General features: G+C 36.2%; 3 protein-coding genes across 3 annotated transcripts in view; 1 reads left to right on the top strand and 2 right to left on the bottom strand.

Annotated features, from left to right (window-relative positions):
- Window positions 1–1,759: 1,759 nt before the first annotated feature.
- Window positions 1,760–2,647, top strand: LOC140151213 (protein PERCC1-like). Its single transcript, XM_072173470.1, has one exon. The coding sequence runs from the start codon at window positions 1,810–1,812 to the stop codon at window positions 2,539–2,541; it is 732 nt and encodes a 243-aa protein (XP_072029571.1). The 5' UTR covers window positions 1,760–1,809; the 3' UTR covers window positions 2,542–2,647.
- Window positions 2,648–2,775: 128 nt separating this feature from the next.
- On the bottom strand, window positions 2,776–10,702 carry LOC140149578 (zinc transporter ZIP12-like). The gene is made up of 5 exons (XM_072171655.1): window positions 10,460–10,702; window positions 8,291–8,426; window positions 7,029–7,181; window positions 5,659–5,846; window positions 2,776–4,780 (listed from the first exon to the last, which is right to left on the bottom strand). The coding sequence occupies exons 1-5, from the start codon at window positions 10,700–10,702 to the stop codon at window positions 4,649–4,651; spliced, it is 852 nt and encodes a 283-aa protein (XP_072027756.1). The 3' UTR covers window positions 2,776–4,648.
- LOC140151212 (zinc transporter ZIP12-like) overlaps window positions 10,561–27,724 on the bottom strand; it is a 41,000-nt gene continuing 23,836 nt past the window's right edge. Inside the window, exons 3-8 of the mRNA XM_072173469.1 lie at window positions 18,940–19,147; window positions 17,191–17,381; window positions 16,104–16,260; window positions 14,753–14,922; window positions 11,308–11,486; window positions 10,561–10,696 (exon numbers count right to left, since the gene is read on the bottom strand). Of these exons, the coding sequence (XP_072029570.1) occupies window positions 11,310–11,486; window positions 14,753–14,922; window positions 16,104–16,260; window positions 17,191–17,381; window positions 18,940–19,147 (903 nt within the window). The 3' untranslated portion in view covers window positions 10,561–10,696; window positions 11,308–11,309. The remainder of the gene's footprint in view (window positions 10,697–11,307; window positions 11,487–14,752; window positions 14,923–16,103; window positions 16,261–17,190; window positions 17,382–18,939; window positions 19,148–27,724) is intronic.

The raw sequence follows: 27,724 nt of genomic DNA, 5'->3' as shown, positions 1-27,724 counted from the left end.
TTTACAAAGCACTTGGCTGATGAAGAGCAGCTTTGCAGCAATATGATGACTGTCATAATTATTTTCTCCAAAACTGGTGTACTTTTTATTATTTTTTGTCGTTTATTATAAAGTACTTAAGAGCGATTGTTGGAAATAGGATAGTCAGTGTTTTACTCTCTTGATGGCACAACAATTTATATAAATGCGTCAATCGTACGACTTTTTTAAATGATTTATTTAGCGGATACAATTCTTGCGCGCAAAGAGTTAAATTTAACCGTCCGCCGTCTCGCGGACAAGCACTTTACTATCGCACACCAGCAACCGATAAGACGGTTGACAAGCTTACGCTTCCGACTAACACGACGGAACTCACCATCGTTTAAAAACTCGCTTTTTAATTCCGCTAAAGACAATTGAAAACTCATCAATCACACTCTAAGCCGGGTTTTCATAAACCTGTGTCATTTTAAGTGTTTTTGCGCTCATAGATTATTTGAACATGGAACTCTATTTAATCAATATAGATTCAGATGGAACGCTATAATAAATGTCAGATAAACACGGGAAATGGGATGTTTGGAGTCATGCCCGAAGCATTACATTTGATTCTATTGGAGAAGACAAACATTTTGGTAAAGATAACTTTAGCAATGCGAATAACATTGGTCTCAGGTTACGCAAAAGCACGCAAACAAACAAAACACAGTGGACCTCAGATGGAGAGCGTGGACTAATGCATGGTTTATAGGGTAATAACTAATATTGCCTTTTAGTGCATGAGGGCCCGGTTTCAATTCCCGGCGGTGGAGATTTGCTGGAATATTGACTTGGGGACAAGATGTCTGAATTTAGTTGGCAACTTCTGTAGATAAAATTCAGACTTCCGCTCTGTCCACGGTTCATTTAGAATTGGGTAAATGAATCATGAAAGTACTCCGTCCTTCGGAGGGGACATTAAGCCGTCGGTCCCGTGTACAAAGAGGGAGCTTCGAAAGAGTAGGGTGTTAACCCAAACCCGTTGTGGTGCTCAAATGGACGCCAATGGAAATAAGCTTCAATAGAGTCTTTCTTGGGTTGTCAAACCCCGAACAATACAAATCAAAAACTCACCCCATATCCCACGTGCCCACGTTTCCCTTGACTAGTAATTTAAAATTAAAGATCGCAAACAAGTAAGCACGAATGCCATTTCTATTTTAATTAATTTCTCTTTCTTTCCTTTCTGCAGTTATGATTTAAGAGTATTCGAACCACCTGGAAAAACACAATTTTGACAGAGAATAATCATTCTTTATCAAGCTAACATATATATAACCTGCTATCTACAGTAGATAACAATATATCTGTAACTCTCTATCTACAGTAGATAGCAACATATCCGTTTGTTTGTTATTATCTTATATCTTAACGCAAGCAAGTGATTACGAATGCCATTTCTATTTTAATTAATTTCTCTTTCTTTCTTTTCTACAGTTATGATGTAAGAGTATTCGAACTACCTGGAAAAATACAATTTTGACAGAGAATAATCATTCTTTATCAAGCAAACATTATATATAACCTGCTATCTACAGTAGATAACAATTTTATATATCTGTAACCCTCTATCTACAGTATAGCAACATATCCGTTTGTTTGTTATTATCTTTATCTTAATGCAAGCAAGTGAGTACGAATGCCATTTCTATTTTAATTAATTTCTCTTTCTTTCTTTTCTACAGTTATGATGTAAGAGTATTCGAACCACCTGGAAAAATACAATTTTGACAGAGAATAATCATCCATTATTTATACCAACGACTGAATTTTTGTCTTGAAATTTCAATGGCAGTGACAAACATGTCCAATATGACAATGAATTTTCTACCACCCGGTTATCCGATTCCAAACCATAACATGATGGATTTTGATGGATTTTCGCCAGATCATCAAGCAAGCTTTGAAGACAGTGAAAGTGAATCTAATTTTACATCTGACGAATTTGATTCTGAATGCGCTGAAGATATTCATCATCCTTTTGTGCCTTATCAAGCGCATATAGAACCAGAACCAGACATAGCACAACAGCTGCTTCATTTTGCTGACATGGTGAATAAAGACATCCAAAAGTTTTTCGGTAAAAGGAAAGCGATTGATGATGTTGATGATGACATCAAAGACAGATTTGCATCTGGTAAATCTGGTCGTGAATTGTATTACGCAGATTTGCTTAAAGTAGCGCAGCAAGGTGATAATAATTTAGATTCGAGCCCACAACCAAAGAAACAATCTGAAAGAATCATAATTAGCAATAAAGACGGGTGCTGGGATAAGAAACTTGGTCCATTAGGGGAACTTTTTGAGTACGCATCAGCTGCAAACCGAACGAACACATTACATCAGTCAAATTGGAATGAACATCAGACCGACAAACAAAGAACTACCATTCCTTGGCGTAAGCGTTCTTTACCAAGGAGCTTCTTCATGGAACCTCAGACCGAACAACGCAGTAGACATGGTTTAACTCAAGATCCTCCTGATTTTAGTGACTTAATGGCAGCCGCGGCGGATGATTGAAATTTCAGAAACCTGAAATCAATGAAGATTACCAGTGGTTTGGATTTTAAGAATATATCGGAAACCATGTTTTTTTACCCGAGATTATTTTTAGGACGACAATGACAAAGAAGTATGTTGTGGAGTCGTGTCGAATATTCTTTGTCTCTTCATGGTTTATTAAAAGTTTTCAAACCAAGAACAGTTTTGAAATTAAAGACATTTAAATAAAATAATTACATCAAGAATATAAAAGTAAAACCAAATAATAGATTGTTAAGAGAGAATGTCGGATAATTCAATTTTTCCTGGACTTTGTACACGAGTTTAAAACTCTATTCTCCGATAAACATGATTAAAATGTATGTCTTTGATAATATCAATGTATGGCATTCTATTATTTTAAAGCCATAAATGAACTTCTTTGGGTAAAAATAACAGAGGAAAAAGCAAACGCTTAAAAAGTATCCACGTGCTCACATAAGCATGTACCGTACCTTAGAATTTAATTCTATTGTATCATTTCAGGTCATATCATTTACAGTCTTTTAACGAAATTTTTAACACATGCAATCCCAATTTACAGATTTCAAATCTACAGCGAAATATACAAATGCGAATGCAAAAATTACAAAAATAGAACATGATATTGATTACAGCTTTTGTCTTATATTGTTAGGCCAAAAAAGTTGTTTGCTTACCTTTCACTATCTGTAAAAGAAAGTAATGGTTGACCGGAAGGTTTTGTTTGTTTGGTTATTTATTTGTTTTGTTTTTTACATTTTCATATAGCCAAAGCCACATTCATGTTTTAAAACAGTTTAGAAATATGACGAAACTGTTTTAAAACTTTTCAAGACGTCAAATTCGAAAATAAATAAATCTGAAGTTTCCAAAATTAGGGTCGGCATTCTTTTTCAACGTTTTTCCAGATTTTCCAGATTAGGGTTGGTCGGTCAGGAAAGGATAAGCAAGCAATTCTTTTTTAGCCTTAGTATGGTCTGGATTTCCTTAAAACTAACACTTTTATCGTTCAAAGACCAGAACTTATTTATTTAATTTAACACTTTTAATATTTCAGTACTTCCTCCAATAGTCTTATTGTAACAATGTCATTTTGATAATGCACCAATCAGGGTCGTCTCTGAAGAGGCACCAGAGTCAAGTTAGCATGTCCCCAAGATCTGAAAAGAAAAAGAGCAATGTACACCAACTTCACGTGGGGAAACAAGTAAAATACAGACTAGACGGTACGCAGAGAGGACAAAACAGCAAATAATGTAGACATTATTGAAGTAGTTAAAGTTCGATAGCCAAAAATTACCAGTTCCAAGGCCCACAGAAGTGCTAAAAATATAGAAACAACATTAATCAATGGGAATACAAAAGTGTACTATGTGATGAAAATCACTGTGCACATACACATTATACGATAAATCAAACAACCAATGTAGGCACTTACCTACCTACTTCTAAAGCTTTATAATGCCTACCATAGCTGAGTCCCCCCTCTGCGTACCATCTAGTCTGTATTTTACTTGTTTCCCCACGTCAAATTGGTGTACCTTGCTCTTTTTCTTTCCAATTATTGTTTATATATTCAACATGTTCAATGTATCCTCTTGTATCATTTATTGGTCCTTGATGTGTTTTGTGTCCTCGTCCGTTGGATTCACCATTACCCATTTTGTCGCCAAGATCCTCCATCGCAGATGATTGATGCAGATCTCGCTTGTGAGTGTATAGTCATCCAAAAGAGTCATCCGTAGGGTCATCTACGTAACGTTCTAAAAAGAAGATATGATACACGCTGAAATATTTCATTGGTCTAATTTCTATCTGCAGATGGCCAGTCCAGTATAAACAGCCGTCGGGGAAGAACTCTGCTCCCCTCCTTCCTCACGGCATAGTCAGTAGTAGTGCCCAACTGGATTGGATGATTCCGTTAAGTGCCGACGACCAGTCTGCCACTAATAGTTCGTTATGGATTTGAATTAATATCAGAATCTTTCTCTTACATCCAGGAAAGACGAGACGAAAAGATTTAAAGTGGTAGCACAGATATTGGATTCCAATATCTGTGGTGGCAGGTGCACAAAATATAAAAAGTAGTACTGTTCATCGGCCGCTACTGTAGTTTCATTGTCTCTTCAAAATATGCAAGCACCATCATAAGTGTCCAACCTAAAATCAATCCAACATTGTGCATGAAACAAGCAGGACAATTAAAGCCATTTGGGTCGTGTGTTATCTCTGGCATCTGCAAAAATAAAATGAAACATGATATTTATTTAGCAACACAATAATGAAAGTTCTGACGACTTGTTTCGTAACTTGAGTCGATGTCTGGCCTATTCTGTATTATGTGTGCGACCAGCGCATGCAAACTTGCACACACAGTGCCTTTTCCATGACTGGTCATGGAAAAGATAAAATTGATTAGTATGTTTGTGTATCACGGGTTGTGTGGGTGGGGGTGAGTTTGTGGGGGTATGTTGACAGTGTGGTGGGTGTGGGTGGTGGGGTGTGTACAGTGTATCTGCTGTATGTGCGTGTGAACATGTGGGTATGTAAATGCTAATAATTCATATGTGACCGCCCACCACAAACCAGCCGTAAAGTCGGCAAATTGTATTCTGAGTTCCAGTGTAAAATGTGCATGAAGGTCGTATTCATAGTTACCTCAAGTTGGTGCTACATGTATCTCATTTTCCTAGCGCCAGTCAAACACCTTTTAAACCAATCAATAATCCTAATTACCTTCTTAAAAAGCCTAGTCTTTGTTTGCTTTGGCTAAGTGTTCAAGTGGTGGGTTACAAAGCATTGTATTTGTCAAGGTATGTATAACCAACAATAATTATTAACAATGAGAGGACATTCTTTGGGGATGATTTGAAATGACTGCACCAGTAATGTGGAAAAAGAGACACATGTAGAACCGAAATAAGGTACCATTTTGTTGAAGGAGCAAAGTTCAACAAACCATAACTCCGCTTCTGGATATCGTTTGAAGTCAAATGACATACCATTTTAAAGCTTATAATATATATTTTCTAAACACGAAATAAAACAAAATTTACCGGGCCGATTTTACGGCTGGTTTGTGGTGGACTGTCACATATTGTTAAAGCAACTCACCAAGTCCACTAAGGAAATATACAAAAACAATCCAGCAGTACCAGCAAATATCCACTGATGAAGAGCTTGGTTTGATCCTAATGCTATGCCAATGTACAGACCCAGGAATCCAAATATATTACTCACAATACTCCAGAAGAATGCTGTACGAAAACTCATACCATGCTTTAATAGCACTGAAAAGTCACCTAGAAAGTGAAAAGGAAAAACGTGTTGTTTGTTTCCACCTTCAAAATACACAATTCTATCTTCAAGTGTAAATGACTTTACTCAATTTTTTGTATTCCCCATTTAAGACCCTGATTTGATCTTCCAGAGTTTCTTATATTTTACCATAGGCCTACATATTCTAAAGCCATTGTCTTGCTGATTTAGGCTGTGCTTATTTCAGTGCAAAACAGGTGTTTGACGTTTAACGTTATTTACGTAAAATGAAAATCCAAAATGAAATGAGGTACTTAAATTGACACAAAAGCATGAACATCATGTTTTAATTAATTGACTTTTAAAAATATCAGCAAAATACCTTCAATCAATAGCATTTTAGAATGCTAAGTTCTAAAATCGTAAGCACACTCATAGAAATTGTTCGTTGGCATTACTCAGTAAGTTGATGTAAGTCGTTGCGTCAACTTTCTGAGTAATGCCAACGCGTACAATTGTGAGTAACGCTGACTCGATATCATTATGTTGGTCGCACTCATTTGCACTTACTTTATTGAGTTGTTACAACTCAGAAAATGAAACTAGCCTAGGTTAGCATAAATTTCTAGAGGTGTGCTATACAAAATTTTGCACTGATTACAAAAATAAATATTTGAATACTGCTAATTGTGCAGAAAATGATCAAATTACGTGAATTAAGTAACAAAGTACCAAATTGGAATAACTCAAAACAATAAGTACCAGTAACTTAATATGAACGAGTTACATCAACTTACATGTTGAGTTACAATAACTCAACTAATTGGTTCTTTGAACCTTGTTTATTTTTCTAAGTTCCCTGAACTTGAATTCAGAAGTTGGCATTACTTAAAAAGTTGACGCAACGATTTACATCCAACAAAGTTGATTAGTTGACGGAACTTTTTGAGCTTTTTGAGCATTTTCATTTTAAGTTCGGATAACTAAAATGAATTTTGTTTTGGCAACTTTTACAATATTTTTGAGTTGTCCAAACTTACTCCTTTTGAATTGCGCCAACAAGGCGAACGAGTCATTTCTATGAGTGCAATAATACGAACAATACGATACAACACACGTTCATTATTACATCATACTGAATTATGATTTTGATATGACTTTTGATATGACACATTATTATTCTTATACCTATTTTATTTTTAGAATTGACACATTATTGCATTTACCTATTTCATGGGGCAACTCATGACAAAATACTGCAATAGTAATAGACGACCCCACGTAACCATCCAATGTGAACCCTACACCGATAGCTATACCGTCTGCGAGATTATGAATAGCGTCACTAATAAGAACGAGTACTGATGTGGATTGCATACCTGTAAGGAAAGACAAATTTAATTTAATTAATTTGAAAGCAAAATTTATTTAATACGCTGGCCAAGTTAGGCAATAAATCGGATCAACTACTATAGCAATAGGTTAAATTAATTTTAAATATATCGCGCAGCACTACAAGCAGGTTAATATATTGAATACAATACCGGTCTTTTCAAAGATACTAATCTTACAGGTGCAAGTGATCAGCATGATATGGTTTATGCAGAGGTACCGGTGAACGTACTAGTGCCGCGCGGTATATTTAAAACTTGTTTTCTCCTATTGCTGCGGTAGTTAATCCGATTATGACGTCACTTCGCCAGCGTATAGTGCATGTGGGTTTGTTTTGTGTTGCTGTTTAGTTGTTGCTTTCCAATCTGATTCAAATCTGAATGCAACATTAATGGACCCCATGTATAAATGGTATCGTCCATTTTTCCTCATTAATGTAAATGGTTAATTTCCTCCCAGATGTTTTGGTCTGATATAATTTGCATCATGGTTATCTTTATCAATAATTTGTGTTCCATCCAAAATGTCGCCGGTGCGATATGCCATTACGCATCATGTACAAGAACAAATAAACAAGGGAACGATTGCTCGCTACAAGAGGAAACTGAATATAATTAATAAAAAAGAAAGAACAGTTTACCAACCCAAAGTGTTACAATTAAACAACAAATAAACACAAATCCCGACCCACACACAACCCAACTTGAAAAAAGCAAGGGAATGTGCCGGCATGGGATTCGAACCCACGACCTTCCGCACCTCTCTAGACGGACGCTCTATACATTGAGCTACCAGCTCCCACTGATAAACGGTGGTTAAAACCACCGGAAGGCCGTAGGTTCGAATCCCATGCCGGCACATTCCCTTTTTTTCCAAGTTGGGTTGTGTGCCGGTCGGGATTTGTGATTGTTTCTTGTTTTGTTTAATTGTAATACTTTGGGTTGATAAACTGAGTTTTTCTTTCTAATGGTACTATGTTATATATTACATTACATACACAGAAGTAAATTAATTGTTATTTCATAAATAATAACAATCGAACATCGATGGCCGATTGAAAGATGGAACAAATTAGGCTCCATTGCCATATAATTACCTCTCAAAAAGCTGAAAGTTGTGGATGTGCTATCATGCATCATTGCTCTCTTGCTTTCTTCAAGAATTCTACCTTCTAGCGTGTCCGTCATATAAGGTCCGGATGATGGACTCTTCGCATTATTCGAAGATTTCTGCTAAAATTTACAAAATAAGTAAAAACGAACACATTACGGTAGTTAGTTCTAAGGGCATTATGCAGAGTTTGTATAGGATCGGATATGAAGGATCAGAGAGATGTCCCAACCGCTTACATAAAGATGGCAAATCGTTATGTGAACCAAGGGTGGGGTTCTTCCTGGTTGAAAGTATACGGGGATGTGCCACAGTTTTGGGGGTACCTTTTCAACAATTCGTCACTGTTTTGGCAAACTATCGTATGACGAATAATGCAGGTTTGAGAAAATCGCATTTAATCTCATCTCCTCCTCCTACTCCTCTCCTCCTCTCACCCCCACACTCGCCCGTTCTCCTCTCAGCCTAGTCATTGACTGAAAAATAATATAAATTTAAAAATAGATTCGAGTCTGGAAATCTTGCCTTCTCAGATTACCAATTCCACTTGTTACGGCAATGAATAGAGTCATTTAGCTTCGCTTGAACGCAATTCTTTTGTGTTGCATATTACCGAGTTTTAAGGTGTATTTTTGGGTGAAAGTAATTCCCGTTTCATCTTCGTACAGATAATCGCATAACCGATTTGTGCGTGATTGCACGAACAAGTATACCTAATACCTCTTGGCAACACTGATTAGTATATATTTCGATGCTAGACTATTTTTTGCGAAACCGAAAACGAATATTCACTTCCTTCAACTTATTAGTGAGTGACAAAAGGCTAGAATAAAAAAGATTGGTCACACCTATAGGCTATATGCTAACACTTAAAAAAAAGTGTCATCTGAAAACGTAAACGAAAATGAAAACAGAAACCGGAAAGATAAAAGACCCTACCCAGCAAACACAAAACGTTTTCGACATCATTCGCAAAAGGTTATAAAAGGTTGTCAGAAAACGTTTAAATGTTGGGTTATATAGGCCTAAAGGGAATATTAAGAGCATAAAACGCTTTCATAACCTTAAAAAACATTTTTTGATAATCTACTGCTTATCAAACAAAATGTTTTACAGAAAACGTTTAAATGTCGGGTTATATAAAGGGTATAAAAACGTTTTGATAACATTCCAAAAACATTCTCGAAAACTTGATACAAAACATTCTAAACAGAATGTTATTTTGGGGGTTGATAAAATATTTTAAGAAAAATGTTTGCCCAAAATATTTGCAATAACGTTTTAAAAACGTTTTCATGACCTTTATATAACCCGACATTTAAATGTTAGTAAAATGTTTTGAAAAAAAAAACATTTTAAGAACATTTCTGTGTTTGCTGGGTTCAAATATTTTAACATGTTATTTAAGTATTGACAAAATATTTGGCAAAAACGTTTGCAAAAATAGTTTACAATAACATTTTTTGAAAACATTTAAAAGTATTGTTGTAGTGTGTTTTCATACAAAACGTTTTAATACGTTATCATGACCTTTATGTAACCCGACATTTTAATGTTATTAAAAGTTTTTACCTAAACCAAAAGCCAAAATATAACTTATTAAAAACGTTTTTAAAACGTTTTGTGTGTTTACTGGGTAGGTACATATTGGGGGGGGTTCGAGCATGGTTTGGGTTGCTTTTGCCAGTCGCTATCCACTGACCCGGTGGAAGGTCTATATTTTACGAAGATTAAGGGAGTACTACACCCCTGGCCAATTTTGTGCCTGTTTTTGTATTTTTCTCAAAAATTATAGCGCATTGGTGACAAGTAAGTAATGTATATTATAGGGGCACAGACTACAACTACTGCACTGAAAATTCAGCAGCTCAAGGCAAGTAGTTATTGATTTATTGATCAAATATGGGTTTCCCTCATTTTTGACTGTAACTCCACACCTGTTGTCTGTGCTGAAATAAAATTTCCCGTGCAGTAGTTTTAGTCCTTGCCCCTGTAATATACATATCTTACTTGTCACCAATGCTCTATCATTTTTGAGAAAAATGCAAAAATAGGTACAAAATTGGGCAGGGGTGTAGTACCCCCTTAAGTGCAAGGCAATAACGAAAACGGAATTCCTTATCTTATAAATCGAAATTCCAAGCCGCATACTTACTACTGTACAAATGGTCATGTCATTTTCTGCATCAACTTTGATGTCATTTTCGGCATCAACTTTGATTTCATTGGTATCTTGAGTTTTCGGTTTTTCATCTGGTGGTGGTGGCGGAGGAACAGAATATTTCTCTAGATTGTCGAAGTCATTAAACTCTGGTATGTCGTTTGCGTCATCGATGACTTCAAAACTATTGCCTGCTGTGAATGCCTTAGGACTATATGGGTCCTCAAATCCCTGCATGTGTAGAAATAAACGACTACATGAAACAAGTCCATATTATTAAATGCATGGTTATTTAATGGTTCTATGCGTTAAAATGCCCGGTATTGATATTAATCATCAAAAAAACTAGTTGACAAATATGACATCTGTGATCTCATGCAAGATGAATGATGTGTAATAAAAAATACTTTTGCCTAAAACTCGGGTGAGGTTTCACGGGTGGCTTTAATCCACCTGTGTCTGATGTGCTTTTTGACTTGCAGTTACTTGTGATGTGACATATTGAATTGAGCATATGCAATCTGCACGATATCATAAAATTTAACTGTTGTCCTCTTCAGAGTTTCCTGGATGTTATTATTGCTGTTAATATGTGACATTCATTACAAAATGCATGTATGAGGTAATCACCGCAAATCTCATAATTTGGCCATAGTTTTATTTTCCTTAAAAACCTTACACAGAACATAACTACAATACATTGCATTAACTTGCCTAAGGTCACAACCGCAGACACAACATGCGGACGTGACACAACCCACCCCCACACATGCTTGCTTGCACACACCTACATCTACAAACCCACCCCACAAATCCCATGCGACACATTTTCCTACACTTACGTCTAATTTATCAATTGAATTTCTACTGTGTGCGTCAAAGGAGCTCTACCCAGACATACGACCATTAACCTCTCGAATAAGAAAAAGATGTAGATGGCAGCCACCACTAAGATGACTTTGTTGAGGATCTCCCTGGCTGTTGCTGGTTTGTCAACACCATGTACATGAATGCCCATTGCCTGAAAAAATAAAAACAAAATGGCGATGGATGGTTGCATTACCAAGATTATGATTATTATAGGGGTAGCCTAAGGACCTTTCAGTGAACAAGGGGCAGAGCCACCAAATCTTCAGTAGGAAAGGGCAACCTACCATAAACAAACTCTTTTCAGGGCTATAAAACTCTCAATGAGCAGTTCACTTGAACGGCTCTTTTCAGAAACCACCAGGGTTTCAGTTAGATAGGGTACCTACTATGAATGACTACTATTTTCCTGGAGCTACGGACACTTTAATGGACATTGGACAATCCCTTTCAACGGCCCTTTTCAGAGCCACCGAATCTTCAGTAGGAAAGATGCACCTACTAATACGGCTCTTTTCAGAGCCACCTTCTCCTTTGGATAAGGGACAATCTATCTGCTATATTGTGCAAGTGACAGCCAACATTGATACTCGGCAGACAAGGGGAAGTCTACATGCAGACGTCGAACCCGATGAAACCCAGAATTTGTACTATTATGTTTAGGTAATACTATAGTACTAGAACGCTGTATACTTGTATATTTTGGGACATCGACACGAAACTGCTATAATTCCCACAAATATGGGATCTGATAACAGTGAAAGTTCTAAACAATATTTTTTGTAAACATTGGAAAAGGTTACTGAATTCCCACCTTCCCGAAATGTGTCAATACTATTTTGTATGTTTATCAAAATACCGATGTTCTTAATTCTGAAATCTGAATCTTTCATTAAAAAATATCTCGATAACTTTCTATGTTTAGCGTATATTACGGTGTATATTATTAGCATGATGAGGGTTCTGATCAGATAAAACATAACCTAACCCACGACAGCCGTTGGTCATGATTTGAAGATTAATTGCTCATTTCCAAAATGGACCAATACCCCTCCCCCATCATTATTATGTGCTTGTTTTCTGGGATTAAAAGACTGTGACAAAAAGAAGATAACGCTTGAAATCGATCACAGTGAATTTTTCAGGACTACACATTTTGCTCCTAGCTGAACGGGGTTATTAATACTAGCCATCTTATCGTACTAAATTCTCAAGAAAGGTCGTGTAGGGGACGGGATCTCTACGTGAGCAAATTATATTATGTTATCATAATGTAGGCAAATCAGGGGGAGGGGAAAAGGTTGTGGGCATCAAAATCTGACCTATTTCTTCAGACAATCGGTAATTTTCATTTCCATAATCAGTACGAGCTATTACGGCTCTCTTACACAGGCCCTACATTATTTAAATTAGAATTCGTATTAGGCTTACATTAAAATTTGTCATGGAATACTAATCAACTATCCTGAAGCCTTGGTTTGGCGAGTTCATTCGTAATATATAATATATTTCAATGTTTTCAATTTAAAGGCACAGACGGGCACGCAATTTGAATTATGTTCTTCTATTTATATTAGAACCTATCTGGGGAATGTTTTCCTGTGAAGTACCTGGGAAGATTTAAGGCAGCGCATCTAAACTAAGCTGAGAGATATTCAACATCAGATGAGCAGAACGCCCAGCAGAACTAATCAGCGATCGTAATCGCTTTTTATTTCTTTGTTAGTAGCAACAAATAGAGGTTATCCACGTTACTCATGTGTCACTTTTAACAAAAGGCGCTGGTCCCCGTAGCCATCCTCATTCAAACCAATTCAATGCACGACCTCGGAGCGGGCCTCGGAGTTACTTGCATGACTTTGGCGGGCTAGTTTGAAACAGTCATGGTTGCACATGCAGGTACATCTTTTGAAAATCCTTCAAGGTATAGAGCAGTCGCTGAAAGAAATCTACCGCTGAAAGGATATGCAGCTTCTAGAACACGGATAACCTCTGTAAAACTAACATATGATTTGGGATAAGTTTGATAAGAGCGTTATAACATTAACAAGTAGCATAATCTCTGCAGAGAACGTGGTTGAAACCGCCTATACATGTATAGCAAAACTTTCTGTCATAACTTTTATACCCAATGACTTATAGATTGTATTTAAGTATGGAGGGAAACCCGGGAAAACCACACCCATGGATGATTGACACTCTTTAAAGATATAATAAACGAAGCAAAATGAAACTTGGAATCGGCATCGAATACATATCAGTAGCGGCACGTTTGATAGAGTGACACATAACCTGTGTGCTGAAGACTCCAGCTCCCGACTAGACATTGGCATGATTGATGTGCAAATTTTCGAGGCGTTTTTCTATCCTAGCCTACTCTTTGCAGAGAGTATTCGCTGCATTAGACAGTATGTTAGTCCACAGATCCTGGAATGGGTCTGTGGTTAGTCACCCGCAGTAACTTATCCAAGACTTTCCAAAGGGTAAGAGGGGTGATGCAAGACGACTTTCTATGGGAGGCAGATTTGACGAAAATGGCAAAAGATTGGTATGGTACAAACTACACTGAAATGCCTATCAAATCATATCGGTCATACAACATCCCACAGGGGGATGACAGAGGCGGATTTAAGGAAAAGGGCCCTGTCAGCAAAATATCCTGGGGGCCCAATAGTAAGAGTTGAAATCAGGAGTGTGCCTGAATTTTTGACGGGAGGATGACAAGAGGGTCAAGATGTCACAGGGGATAAATACCCCTTGACCTTGCCCATGGCTATATACGCCACTGGTAACTCAATAATCAATATAAAAATATGTTACAGTACCGTAAAAATTCGTATTAAAAAGCATGTGCCTATATTAACGAGTTGCTCGGACTAGAACGAATTTTTTCTTGTAATTATTATCTGTGTTACAGATTATCCACTAGTCTATATCCACTAACTAAAAAATGGTAAACCTATGCATTTGTGTGCATTAGTGTTTGCAGCAGTTACTGCATGATCATGATCATGACCTTGATTATGATTCAGATATCATTGGTTGACAGCATTATTATGGTTATCGATTCTGAAACAAAACTTGGATTACTGGTATAGGGGATGTGCAATAATAATTTGCTGGGGGACTTCTCAAAATTGTTTGCCAAAATCGCTTGCCCTCCCCTTTCGACAAGCCAAAAAGTCTTTGCACCCTTCGCAAAAAGCTTCGTACAATGCATCGTCTCATAATTATTGACCACTCCTTATGACTTTATGTTATAGTTAATAATGTACAATGTGATGTCTAATTGTATGCATGATAATGCCGTTATACTGCAATTTAAAAAACATTGAATCAACATGTTTCTAATAAAACTAAAGATCCTAAAAAGGGTCATAGAAACCTGGGTTAAAACACTCTTTCCTCTAAAATCCATACCTCCGGTATCAAATGAAGAAGCGCATCCCCAGAGAGCGTACTGACAGCAAGTGCAATAAGCAAATGCATTAGTCCTGTATAAACTCTGACTCCTGCTAATGGAACGAGGACAATGCCGAGCATAGATCCAAGAGTAACTAGAAACACTGCCAATGTTCCCCAGCCGTAAACTGAAAGACAATTAGAAGATAAAATATATTTACTACAATTAAATGCAATTAACAGAAATAAAAAGAAATATTGCTAAATATTAAAATTTTAAGAAGACAAAGCAGAACAGAGTTGAAAAAGGACAATAAAGGTCCACGGACTAACACTGCAAATATCTCAGAACACCTAGAACATGTTCTGGATTAGTCTGAAGTGTTCAAGAGGAAAATCTTCAATGACATTTCAAGCTCAGGAATAATATCAAGGTATTTGACTTTGTTCAAGTCTTTGTGGCTTCACATTTGGATTGAGGATTCTGTCTGTAGTATTTTCTTGTACAAACAACAGAATCCTCAACCAACAAAGAATTGTACAATATCCAATAACATGATATGATTCATGGGATTACAATGAAAGCGTCATCAGAAGATCGTCCTTAAACTCTTCAGACTTCAGGCTTCATTTAGATTGAGGATTCTGCCGGAGGATTCTGTCTGTAGTGTTTTCTTGTACAAACAGAATCCTCAACCAACAAAGAATTGTACAATATCCAATAACATGATATGATTCATGGGATGACAATGAAAGCGTCATCAGAAGATCGTCCTTAAACTCTCCAGACGAATCCAGAATGCGTTCGAGGTTTTCTGAGAAATTTGCGGTGTAGTAATGAACATATTAATAATAACATTAATTGTATCCCGATGCCAGTGTTTAAAATTTGTCAATGGTGGCGATCGTTATGGAATCAATTGGGTCATTTACTATAATATTTTCCACCTTTTGAGGTTTTGTTAAAGTGACCAATTTGGCTTCTATTGACACTATTTGCTTCCATATTGTCAAAAGACGTCATAGATGTGGTTTATTTTTTTTTTACTCTAAAATATTGTACTTTAAAAAAACAACTTAGAACAAGGATGTTTATCGAACCACAAATAAAAGCATCGAGTTAAAAAAAACAATTTTTTCCCATTAATGTGGTTAACTACAATAGCAGAATTGCCTTTTTTTTTTCTCGGGAAAAATATCTTATTCTTTGCCCTTTTAAATGAAGTTGTGCTGAAAGCAAGTTGTACTGAAAGAACGTTTTGAACTCCGTTTAAAAACACCTTTGGCATCGCTGCAGGCTGGATGCAAGTACGTGTCACTCTTGTAGGCTGGACCATGGTCCAACAAAAATATATAATGAATTTCTTACTCATTGCTGACTGGTCCATGTCGAAGTGATGCCTCGAAAATTCACAGGCTTTGTTCGTCAGTTGCTGGATGAATGCTGGACACATATCGTAGAATTTAGACACGCTAATACTCTCATGAATATCAAATACATTCAAGAGTTCCTCCGCAGCAAAACACTGCAAACATAATAGAAATAATCATCTGCAATTATTATTATGCTCATTATATAATAAAAGCAAACAATTGGTTAATATTGTTGTTTGTTGACGTTGTCGACCTTGATAATATCGTTAACGTTGATACCGTACAATCCTGACATGCCTGCGTGCAAACGGTGATTGATGTGTTCAATCCTTCAGCGCAAAAGGTAGAAGCCACATGAACCTGGTAAATGGCATGCATGCAGATTATGAGCTGAGATTACTGATGATTCAGCATCGTTCAAACGAAACAAACGAAACAATTTAAAAGAAAATATTTAAAGTTTCTTATCTTCGAGTTAATGTTCATACGGGTTGGTAGTTAAACCGCAAGTAAAAGTTTTAAACTTAACTTGCTGTTTACAACAGTCATTCAACACAGAATTAATGAGAGCAAACCTCAATATTTCGACGTGTGTCCGTACACGTCGTCAACAGGAGAACTCTCAAGGTCAACTCCTTCACAACATCTTTGGAGTTCTCCTGATGAGAACGTGTGACACACGTCGAAACATTGAAGTTTCTTATCACTATATAGATGAGGTGACATGTGTTTACATTTGCTACACCCTCTGTTGGTCTGAGATGAAAACTGACAAGCAAAAAACACTATGGTTTACATGGAAGAAGTTGATTTTTATTCATTAAGTTTGATTTCAAAGCAAATAATACTAAAAATGTTATCAAACTTGTTTACAAATGCATCTAGCTATACACATAATATCACACAAAATTTCAAAGGTTTTTAAAAGTCGAGTTTTGAAGAGATTTATGTGGTCTGTCATAGACACTCCTGTGTTATTTTGTCTGACTTGAAACAACAGAGGGCGGTCTGAATGTAAACATGTGACATCATAGGTCACCTCATCTATAGCCAGTGAATTATCACTGCAGGTGAAAACTAACCTCCGTGTATTCCTCTTCAGGATGATCCTCACCCCATTTCGTAGGGTTATCAAACACAGGTGGAATAGCCGGTGCTCCTACAAGTGCCACTCTCTTACGTCTCTTATTCACATGTATTGCTGTTTTCGTCCATGATGCGTCGGCGTGGTTGGCCGTTCCTATCTCAAGGTCATTCAATAGTTTGATAAAATCTAAACATTTGCAAAATAGAGGAAAGATTGATATTATTACACAATAATATTGTTTATTTATCGCATACTCGACATGAATATTCCGAACACAGGAGGTATGAATGCAGTTACAAAAAACTGGAAACCGCTATGGTGTCTTGGCAGCCATTTTGTACAATTTAAAATGCTCATCAGTGCTAAATTGATAAAATACAAATATTGAACAACAAAGGCACCAAAGGAAAGTTACCCACAAAGCTAGAAATGCTTAGCACTATTTAAAATGATGCACTCGGAATCGATTCCAAATAAGTACCATAAACTTCCCCAACTTTAATTTTCATGAAATATGGGGTACTTCGCACAAAGAGTATCCTTTCACTTAAGAATAGCAACGTTTGCACAGTACTTTTGTGGGACATGAGAGCACATCAGACACATCAAATTGCATTTGTTGTATCTGATGTGCTCTCAGGTCTAAAAAAATACAACAATCCTCATTCAACAGAAATTAGATTCTGCAATTAGAGATTATGATGATTTGCCCTATTTTAGTGCGTACATCCTTAATCATGTTAATAGTATATATTTTGGTTCTGAAGTTGACAAGTTTACACTATATACCGGGCGTATTTCTTGCGTTAATCGATTGATCAAAAACATGCATCCTGTCCTTTATTAGAAACACTAGGGCCTCTTTTTTTTAAGTAAAATGTGTGAGATAAAATTCAAGTTAACGAAGCCGAGCAGAAGAGAACACAATTTGAATGAAAAGAGAGACCCAATTTGAATGAAAAATTGAGCTTAGTTCAAAAGTGACCAAATTGACATTGGCGTTCCCTCGAAGCACACAGATTATGAACACAGTGCGACACGTTATTACACCGAGCCCGTTACAGTACGAACTACGAATGGCGGTGAGAATCATCCTAAAGGAGGAAATGTCCAAATTTGTCACTTTTGAAAAAAATCTACGTTTTGTCAGTCAAATGTAATAAATTCCGATCCTGCCAAATGAGGTATCAAAAATACGCAGAACAAAATTTACATATCGATCACTTTATTTGGTAATTTAGTGTTACTGTCTTTCAGAAAGGATACTGTTTGTGCGCACTACCATATAACGTCTTGTTTACTATTTACTGCGACTAGTAAACAAACTAGTTTCAGTGACAAAACCAGAAACTCGGACTCCTATAGCATATTGGTTTCATATCGAACAGTCGAAAGTCACAGATTACTTTGCATACACTCTCATTTCTGCTGGGTCAAGTTTCCAAGTAATGACTCCCAGCACACTTAACTAGAACTTGACTCGGAAATCCGAGTGTGTCGGGAGTAATTATTTGACCCAGCAAAATAAGAGTGTATGATGAGATACCTGAATTTAGCAGTTTAAAATACTGCACAGACAAAACTGATATTGTCGCCTGATTACTGAAGAGATCGTGAGAGGAAGACCATAATTATTGGAAAAATAACGAATATTTAATATTGGTCCCCAGCGTTCCAAGTCAATCGAGCGGCCCTAATAATATAAATAATATTCACATTCTCATCTGCATTCTCTGCATCATACCTCTTTTTAAGATGGTCCCAAATGTACCATAATCTTCAAAGACGGATCTAATAAAGGCATCTGGGCTGACCAATCTGCTCTCACCAATGCAGTAGCCATGAAGAATGTTGGATATCACAATGGAACTCAGACGCTGGATATCTTCAACTGCTGCTTCTTTTTTAGGCTCGAGTCCGGCTTCCTCAAACACATCTGCTGCGGTGAAACACTGAAATCAAGAAAATGTTACATATATTATGTTAAGTTATATGCAATACGTTCACATTGCCTGAAATTGTGTTACTTGCTGGATTGTACACTATATTGTTCAGCAGCAAAATTCACACACACCCCGTCACACGCACATATTAGTCTATACACGCACCCCAATTGCCTGCCATTTTGGCGTCTTCATGTGTTGCCTTTAAAAATACTGAATATAGTTAAACACATGCTGGAGACATCAGATTGGCTGACAAAGCACTCTTTGAGCTCCGATTTTATGATGTAAAGGAAAAGGTTCTTCCATTCTAATATGTCTGATTTCTACCACTAGTTTATGAGATTTTTCAACTGTTAAAATTTGAATTATCAGCAGAAAACTGCTTTTGAGATTCAAACAACACACATGAGTTCATAACACAATTTAGGAAAAGGCCGGGTCATGCAAGGGGCCAACAGAATAACTTGGGCAAGCATCTCGTTATATGAAGCATATTGCTCACTTTGTGTGCAATAATTTGAGTTATTTCAGTTTGTCATTATTTTACAAAATTACAGCAACAACATCAAATGCAAAGATTACGACATAAGATCCCGCATAAGATCAGCAACATTACGACAGTGACAGCAATGATTATGGGAACAACACCAATAACAAGTTCAACAACATCGACATAGAGGTACACTACGAGACTCCCACTGCTGCCGCCCCAAATGTACACTGTTGCCCCGCTGCTTCATAATGTACTCTAGAGTACCCGGGTGGGTACTCTAGAGTACATACACATTGGACTCATATGTACAGTACACACACTGCTACTGGATTGGTACTGCACTGGTACTCTAGAGTAGCCACAAAGCAGCTGGATAGCAGTGTATCTCTGGCAGTAATATGAATCTGGTATAGTGTAAAAGGCAACAACAAGAGCAAAATTATTATAAATACTCAGTTAGGTTTAGAATCAAATCATTCTACATGTATATTACAAGTGCCGGCATTACAAATAATGCGTACTTTCCTCACCTATCACCGGCTTCAAAGTTTTGGGCGGACATGACTATTATGAGGCTATCGAGGGGCGAGGTAAAACTCAGGACACCAAACAAAATGTTAAATAGCACACATATGAGTATCTTTCATTTCTAGGTACTCTGTTTATATTTGTTCATATTAATCATTTCTAAGTAGTCATAAGGACCTAGATTTAAAGGCAATAAGTAAAATATTTTTGCAAATGAAATGTACTAGTACGAGTGTATCGTTTTAAGAATAAGGTATTTTGTCCGTTGCAGTTTGCAAACGGAAAAGTTACTTTTGGGTAAAACTTTAATATAAACAAGAAGCCTTTAGTATTTAAAAATAGGTATTATATAAAAAATTTATTATTGTAATATAGAAATAAACTGTTTACAAATAAGTATGAATGATTGAATAGGTAATCAAATCCAACATCGCTTCAAGCCATGCAACCATTCCCATTGTTAAAAGTGTCGATATATATTCTATTCTTTCTGCTCGGCTTCGTTAACTTCAATTTAATCTCACACATTTTACTCAAAAAGAGGCCCCTAGTTTTTCCAATAAAGAACAGGATGTATGTGTTTGATCAATCGATTAACACAAGAAATACGCCCCGGTTTTTGTGTAAACTTGTTAATTTCAGACCCAAAATATTATGTATACACTATTATGGAGGTACGCACTAAAATTGCAGGGCAAATCAAGTATTCCTATTGTATGAGGATGTCATGGACAGATATTAAAAGGATCAAACAGCAAGCACGGTCATAGATACATTTGTAGGATTGTAGATTCAATTGTTGGTGATTTTTTGAGTGACAAATCCAGAAAAATACGCACAATATTTAGACTTTGCCATCTTTGCTGATGGCTTCATCAGAATGAACACTTGACTTCACTGATTGTCTTACGGGATTTACCGGAAGTTTGCAGGAAAATCAGTGGATCCCAGTGACCATTAGTCCAGTCTGAGTATAGTTGGTAACTAAGAACCAACAAGTCCTACTCGTCGGACTGGTGGTCATCTGAAGAAGCCAGCAGTCAAGATGGCTGCTGGCGAAAGTCCAGTGTTAATATTTGTCTCAAAGAATCACCGATATGTAATAAGTAAAAGTTTCAATATTTTGGGATAATTTGATGATAATATAACGTGAAATACATACTTAAAAAAGGTCGTGGATATGAGTACAATGAATATTGATTCTTTAAGTTATAAAAAGACATTTAATTAAATTTTAAGAAGACTCGCAAAAATAATTTGTACAGTAAATGCATATCCCAATATTGCAAGGCAATAGGCCTGGATTGTTACTATGCGAACGAGGAAGTGATGCCAAAAACTATTTTTGGTTTGGGGTGTAGACCTATAGATGTTTCCCTTAACCTACGTTTAGGTTTATTTCAGTTTTGATGCCTACTTGCGAATTAGATTTCAAGTATAAAATATGATGAAGGTTTACATTTCACTTTCAATTTCAAAAGAGTGAAATATTTTTGTCACTTTCAAAGGAATGGAATATCATTAACACAAAATGAAAGTTTGCTCAAAATATTCTTTGCACATACATAGTCAAATGAAGTGTATAGATGTTCTTACTAAAAATCAAGATTAATTACGCAAAAAGAAGCTAATATGATATAACAAAGGTCGTTTTAAAAGGGCATTTCGTGATCCACAGCCTCATCCCCCACTTTTCTAAAAAAAGTTGAGATTTTTATATCACTGGAAACCTCTGGCTACATAATGTTTATGTACAAAATATTTCTTGCAGATTAATTCGTTTAGCAAAGATATCGTGAAATTTGAATTTCGTTCTGGTGCACCAGAACGAAATTACAACGCATTGTCTATGGAGCAGTGTTAAGACACAGAGAAATGTAAATAACTAGCCAAAGATTTTTACTTTATGAATTTAATGACTTTTGATATTTGATGTATTTGATATATGGTTCTATTTGGATGTTTGTATTTTTAATCATTCTAATATGTATAATTCTCCCAATTACTATGTACTTTATATTTTATGACATGACACAGGGCCCCTGTAATAGCAGATTTATCTGAAGGGTAACCCTGTATAAATATGGTTTTATTAAATAAATAAATAAATAAATAAATCATGCATAACTCGCGAACACAAAATCGGAATCAACTGAAATTTTGGGAATAGGTTTTTTTCGTGGATATCTACTGAAAAATGTCATAAAAAGAGGATGCTAGAATCACGAAATACTCCTTTAAATGTGTCGCTCTGGTACTATTAATATCATGATAATTGTAAACAATCAGATTAATTTCTTCTCAGCCTGCTTCTTGTCTTGACCTACATCTTTATCTCGCCATCGTTTTTATTAACTAATTAATTACTTCTGGTAGACAGTGTACGACCTTGAAAACTGAGTAATTCTCATTTTGACACGGACTTTTACATGTTGCATTCGACCTTTCTAATCTTCTAAGGTACATATTGCAGTCTTCTACATGACTGGACAACTTGATTAGAGAAAATAAAATAGAAATACAAACAAAGAAACAAAAAAAAACCGAAACTCCAGAAGTGTAATCAGATTAATAATAGTCAGATTGTTCTATCAAATTTTGGGTGACAATCACCATTTTCACATTGTGCTTGTAATTAAAAGAAAGATGATGTTGGTGTTTTCTATTTTCTTCTTCTTCTTCTTCTTTAGATATAAATTGCAAGATATTTTTAGACAGAGATGCTGTTACCCCGGCTGTATGTTGTACCAGAATGTTTCAAGGTCATATAGACTTCACAACAATAACACCATTTAGTTTTAACCCTGTAATTATGGAAACCTTTGGGTCTCATAACTGCTAAATTGTCGGCCTAAAGATTAAGTATATAATTTTAGAATAGCAAAGACTTGGTGAATTCATCTGTGAGGTCAAATTTGGGCCAAATTAATGTTCATTTTTTGAGACAATCCCAAAAAACGCGTTTTTTGGGCCCAATTTCCCGACATCCAAACTCATTTTGCTTGATTGTATCACAAATGTTTGTAACTTAATTTTAAAATATTTAGTGGCCGGAGGTATATTTATGTCTGTTCCTCTCCTTTGTTATAACAATACCGTCAATTGGCGGGAATGATTTATGACATGTCTCGGACCTGAACACGACAATTTTTGCTTGGCTTGAATCACTCAGCCAATGTACATCCGGGTGGATATATACCCGGGCTATTGTTTTGTAACATTTTTGTGTCAGTTCCTGCAGAACTGACACCTTTAGTACAGGTTTGACGATCACGTGACAAATCGAATCTGTGACGTCAATATTAATATCGATATCAATTTAAGGCTGTTCTAGTTAAATTACATACCCATTGGCATTTTGGCTGTTCCATTCAATTTACACACTCAACATTTCCCTGTGCACTTAGTCCATGAATTGATCCTGATTTGCATTGTCGTATAGAGTTGTATTTTTGTACACAACAGGGATGTTACTATTGTTTTAACTAAATGAAGCATACTTTTGCTTTTATCTTTCTTTGTCCTTTATTAATTATAAATTAGGTGATTTAATTAATATAATTCTTTGTTTCAGCGACCCAGTGCTAAACAGACAAACAAAAACATAGGTCAAAATCCTTCAATTTCTGTGAAAATTGAACAAAAAGTACCCAAATCCTACATTTTATATCTCCCTGTGTTATAGACAAATTTTATACGTCACATTTAAAATCATTTAAAATGACTTATAAATTGCCTTATGCTATAATCATGATAAAATAATGGGGTCTTATACATTTGTATTGTGTGAACTTTGTTTTTACATGCCTTGGCTTCCAGGTTAGTTTCTCGGAGCTGGTGAGGTGTATCTGGGTGTAACTTGGTAGGGTGGTGGTAAGCGGCTGCCCTAAGACTTGATGCATTTTTTGGCGCAAAATATGCAAATTAGGTAGCTAATTTGCATATTTAACTTAAAAGTTGTTTTTTTGTGTTTTTTTTTGCCATTTCGAAGAACTGGTGAGGCGTATAAGGATGTAACTTGATGAGGTTGTGGTAAGCGGCAGTTTCTCGGAGCTGGTGAGGTGTATTGGGGTATAACTTGGTAGGGTGGTGGTAAGTGGCTGCCCTAAGACTTGTTTTTGGGTGGTTTTTTTGCCATTTCGAAGAACTGGTGAGGCGTATAGGGATGTAACTTGATGAGGTTGTGGTAAGCGGCAGTCGTAAGATCCGATGCAATTTTTGTCGCAAGATATGCAAATTAGTCACCACATTTGCCTATTTGTTTATTTGTCGAATTGCTTTTGGCCATTTTTCGGAACTGGTGAGGCATATAGAAATGTAATTTGGCGGGGTGATGGTTAAGAGCAGTCTTAAGATCAGATGCTATTTTGTCACAAAATATGCAAATCAGCCATCTCATTTTCCTTTTTTCTATTTTAAAAACGCTTTTTGCCATTTTTCGGAACTGTAGGGGTATATAGATGTAACTTGGTATGGTGGTGGTAAAGGGGCAGTCTTAAGATCCCACGTGATTTTTGTCGCAAAATATTCAAATTATTTTTAAAAGGCTTTTTGCCATTTATTAGAACTGGTGAGGCGTATAGAGATTTAACTTGGTGGGATGGTGGTAAGCAATGGTAAGGGGCATTCTTAAGATCCCGTGTGATTTTTGTCGCAAAATTTGCAAATTAGCTACCTCATTTACATATTTTTTATTTTTAAAAACGTTTTTAGCTAGAATAGAAGGCTGACGCTGCGCCAAAACACGTATGTATAATTATTTAATGATAAATGAACTACCACTAAATGTTCCTGTCAGTGCTGCAGTGCAAAACTTCTCATGTAATTCCATCTTTAACATTACATTCAAATAATAATTACATTGTAAATTGGAACTGACACCAATTTTTTTCAGCAATATCTTGTTTGATTTTGTATAAGACAATAACTCGTTAATGATGATCTTAATCTTGTAGCTTATTATAAACTGTAACCGAAATATGACCCATCTGATCCGGATCCCGTTGCAATTGGATCCCACGGGCATCTGACTCATGTACACATGTATGTTGAAATTGTGGCTGGAAAATTTTGCGACATTCCTGTCAGCATTTTCATAATATTCTGTTAATTATTGATAATATAAACGGCGCACAATATCTGGTGGGATCAGTAATGCAAGTTCTTTGGAAAAATAAAAAGTAATGAAAGAACACTTTCAACAAATCAATTGAATATGCATTCCTGTACTTTCAATCACATACAGCCTTTGTGTCAGGTTGAAGGTTCGAGTCACATCGTGGTCAATGTTGTGTCCTTGGACAAGGCAGTATCTTTACACTTAAAAAGAGCCAAAGAGTCCATGATTTTAACAGTAAACAATAATTGGTTACATTAATGAATGAAATATATTTTATTCTGCACATCTCTTTGGATGGTGATATCTGCAACCAGCATGCAGCATTTAAATGAGCAAAGACCGACTTTTAAAATCGACACACTGACATAAACAAAGGGCAGAAATTCCAACAAGCTGAACAAAAAGACAATACATTTTCTTCGGTTAATTTTTATTGTAGCAGTATGTTTTTTATTTCAATTTGTCTTCTCAATACTCTTCACAATTTGTTTGCAGTTCTTTTGTTTCGGGATTCTTTAGTTTTGTTGTTTCAGTTCTTTTGTTTCCTTCACTATTTTGTGTATCAGATATGGCGACCAGTTTTGTTGCTGCCATCATGTCCAATTTCTTTCTACTAATGGATGACCATGCTACACTACACAAGCAGCCATAACCTGGATTAAGCGGGCACAGAAATGCGAGACAGGCCTTCAAGTAGTCAGTATCTCAAATATTTCATGTATGAGTACGAAGCCCGACAGTGGATCTAAAGAGGTGACGAACTGTGCATGATGAAATCAAGTTACCTTACATTTATACTGCTACCACTAAGGTATATCACACCATGTGATTGCCAATAACAACTGGTATGACTACTCCTAACCGCTCCCCATGATGATTGTACACCTGTGTGGAGTGTAGTAAGGGAGTTTAAGTGCATTGTCCAAGGACACAACAATAATCACGATGTGACTCGAACCCTCAACCTGACACAAATGCTGTACGAGATTGAAAGTACAAGAATGCATGTTGTTAAAAGTGTTCTTTCATTAATAAAACAAAAGGGCTTTCATTTCTGGACCCACCTGACCTAAATTTCATTCGACACTGAATAACGGATTGAACAACAGACAAGTTAAGAGTACCGTGAATTCTTCGTAGAGCTTTAGGAATACACCCATTGGCAAGATGTTCATGCCATTGCGACCTAATCTCAAACGAACAGAATTGTTCAGGGGTTTACGTTATGCACGTGAATCGACATTTTGATGGACAGAAGCCAATAGTCTGAGATTATTTGCTACGATAGTAAGGAGTTTAACAGTTAAATTATAAGTAGGCCTAACAATAGTTCTTTAAAGGTTGTCTTGATGAATAGTAATATTATGATTATATTATGTGTTTCTTTGTTTGTTTGGTTTTATTTTGGTTATTTTAAAAAAGCTAACTTGTTTAAAAGTCGTCAAGGATCTGAGAGTGTTTTGTTTACTGTTTTCCAAATTTGTTCTAATTTCTCATACACCATCATTAATGTATTGTATAATGATAATTGAAGAATATTTAAAATCAGATCATACATGATTGGTGGTGCGATCAAGCAAAATCAGTCTGAAGTTGGACATAACAATTGTCAGTTTCTTAGGATTGTAATAAGCATTTGCAAAGCCCCATTTTGCACAAAACCCCATTCAAATTGGACTACTAGTGAGTAGTTAAAAGAGTTTCAAAAGGGAAACTAAAATAATGAAATGATTCCTTTGTTTGGCTATACCGTATCTCAAAATCAATTACTTGTCAACGTCTTGTCAAGTCAGAACGTGTGATGAGATAACATTTTTGAATAGTATCCTGAAGAAGGCGAAGAGATTCTCATCCACATGTAAAATTGTGTAAGTCTTGGATATAATGTCTTGTAAATAGGTGTGACTTCCACAAAAGGAAAGATAAATCCCCCAATATTTTGCCAGGGGGGATGGTCCGTACAATCACCCCCCCAATGTTGACGCCTGATAATGGGTTTCTGACCAAATTAACCTCATATTTGCCCATTTTAGCCCCGATAGTGCAAGTTTATTTTACTTTTACACCATATTTCATCAGTTTAGCTTCAAAATAGCAAATTTTTAGGTCACAATTGTACCATAAACTTACTATGTCGCCAAAAGGGGCTGGATTGACTATACTTGAAGAATTTTTTCGAACTCCATCACCACCCCCCATGTCAAAAAGAAGTCTACGCCACTGGCATAAATTATCAATGTTTTTCATTGCCTCTACAATTAGACCCAAGAAATGACTGTCAAAAATCATTATAGCGTTCATGTTCATGGCCATGTCATCGTTACGACGGACGTGCTATTGCATGCACTTGATGAAAACATCTTCCAGCATTATCATGATAATAGCAACTTCCTTTCCAGGGCTTCCCTTTTAACTTGTAGACAAATAGCCTGGTTGGACATGA

This window comes from Amphiura filiformis, chromosome 4 (assembly GCF_039555335.1).
Source record: "Amphiura filiformis chromosome 4, Afil_fr2py, whole genome shotgun sequence".
Classification (NCBI taxonomy): Eukaryota; Metazoa; Echinodermata; class Ophiuroidea; order Amphilepidida; family Amphiuridae; genus Amphiura; species Amphiura filiformis.
This window is presented reverse-complemented; position numbering and strand designations above follow the sequence as displayed.

Bases quoted from the DNA above. Each gene is read 5' to 3' on its own strand.
- LOC140151213 (XM_072173470.1), top strand. From the start codon at position 1,810: ATGGCAGTGACAAACATGTCCAATATGACAATGAATTTTCTACCACCC.
- LOC140149578 (XM_072171655.1), bottom strand. From the start codon at position 10,702: ATGCAGGGATTTGAGGACCCATATAGTCCTAAGGCATTCACAGCAGGC. The intron at 8,427-10,459 runs GTAAGTATGCGG...TGTAAATTTTAG, and splicing joins ACATGACCATTTGTACAGTA to CAGAAATCTTCGAATAATGC. The intron at 7,182-8,290 runs GTAATTATATGG...CTTTCCTTACAG, and splicing joins AACTTTCAGCTTTTTGAGAG to GTATGCAATCCACATCAGTA.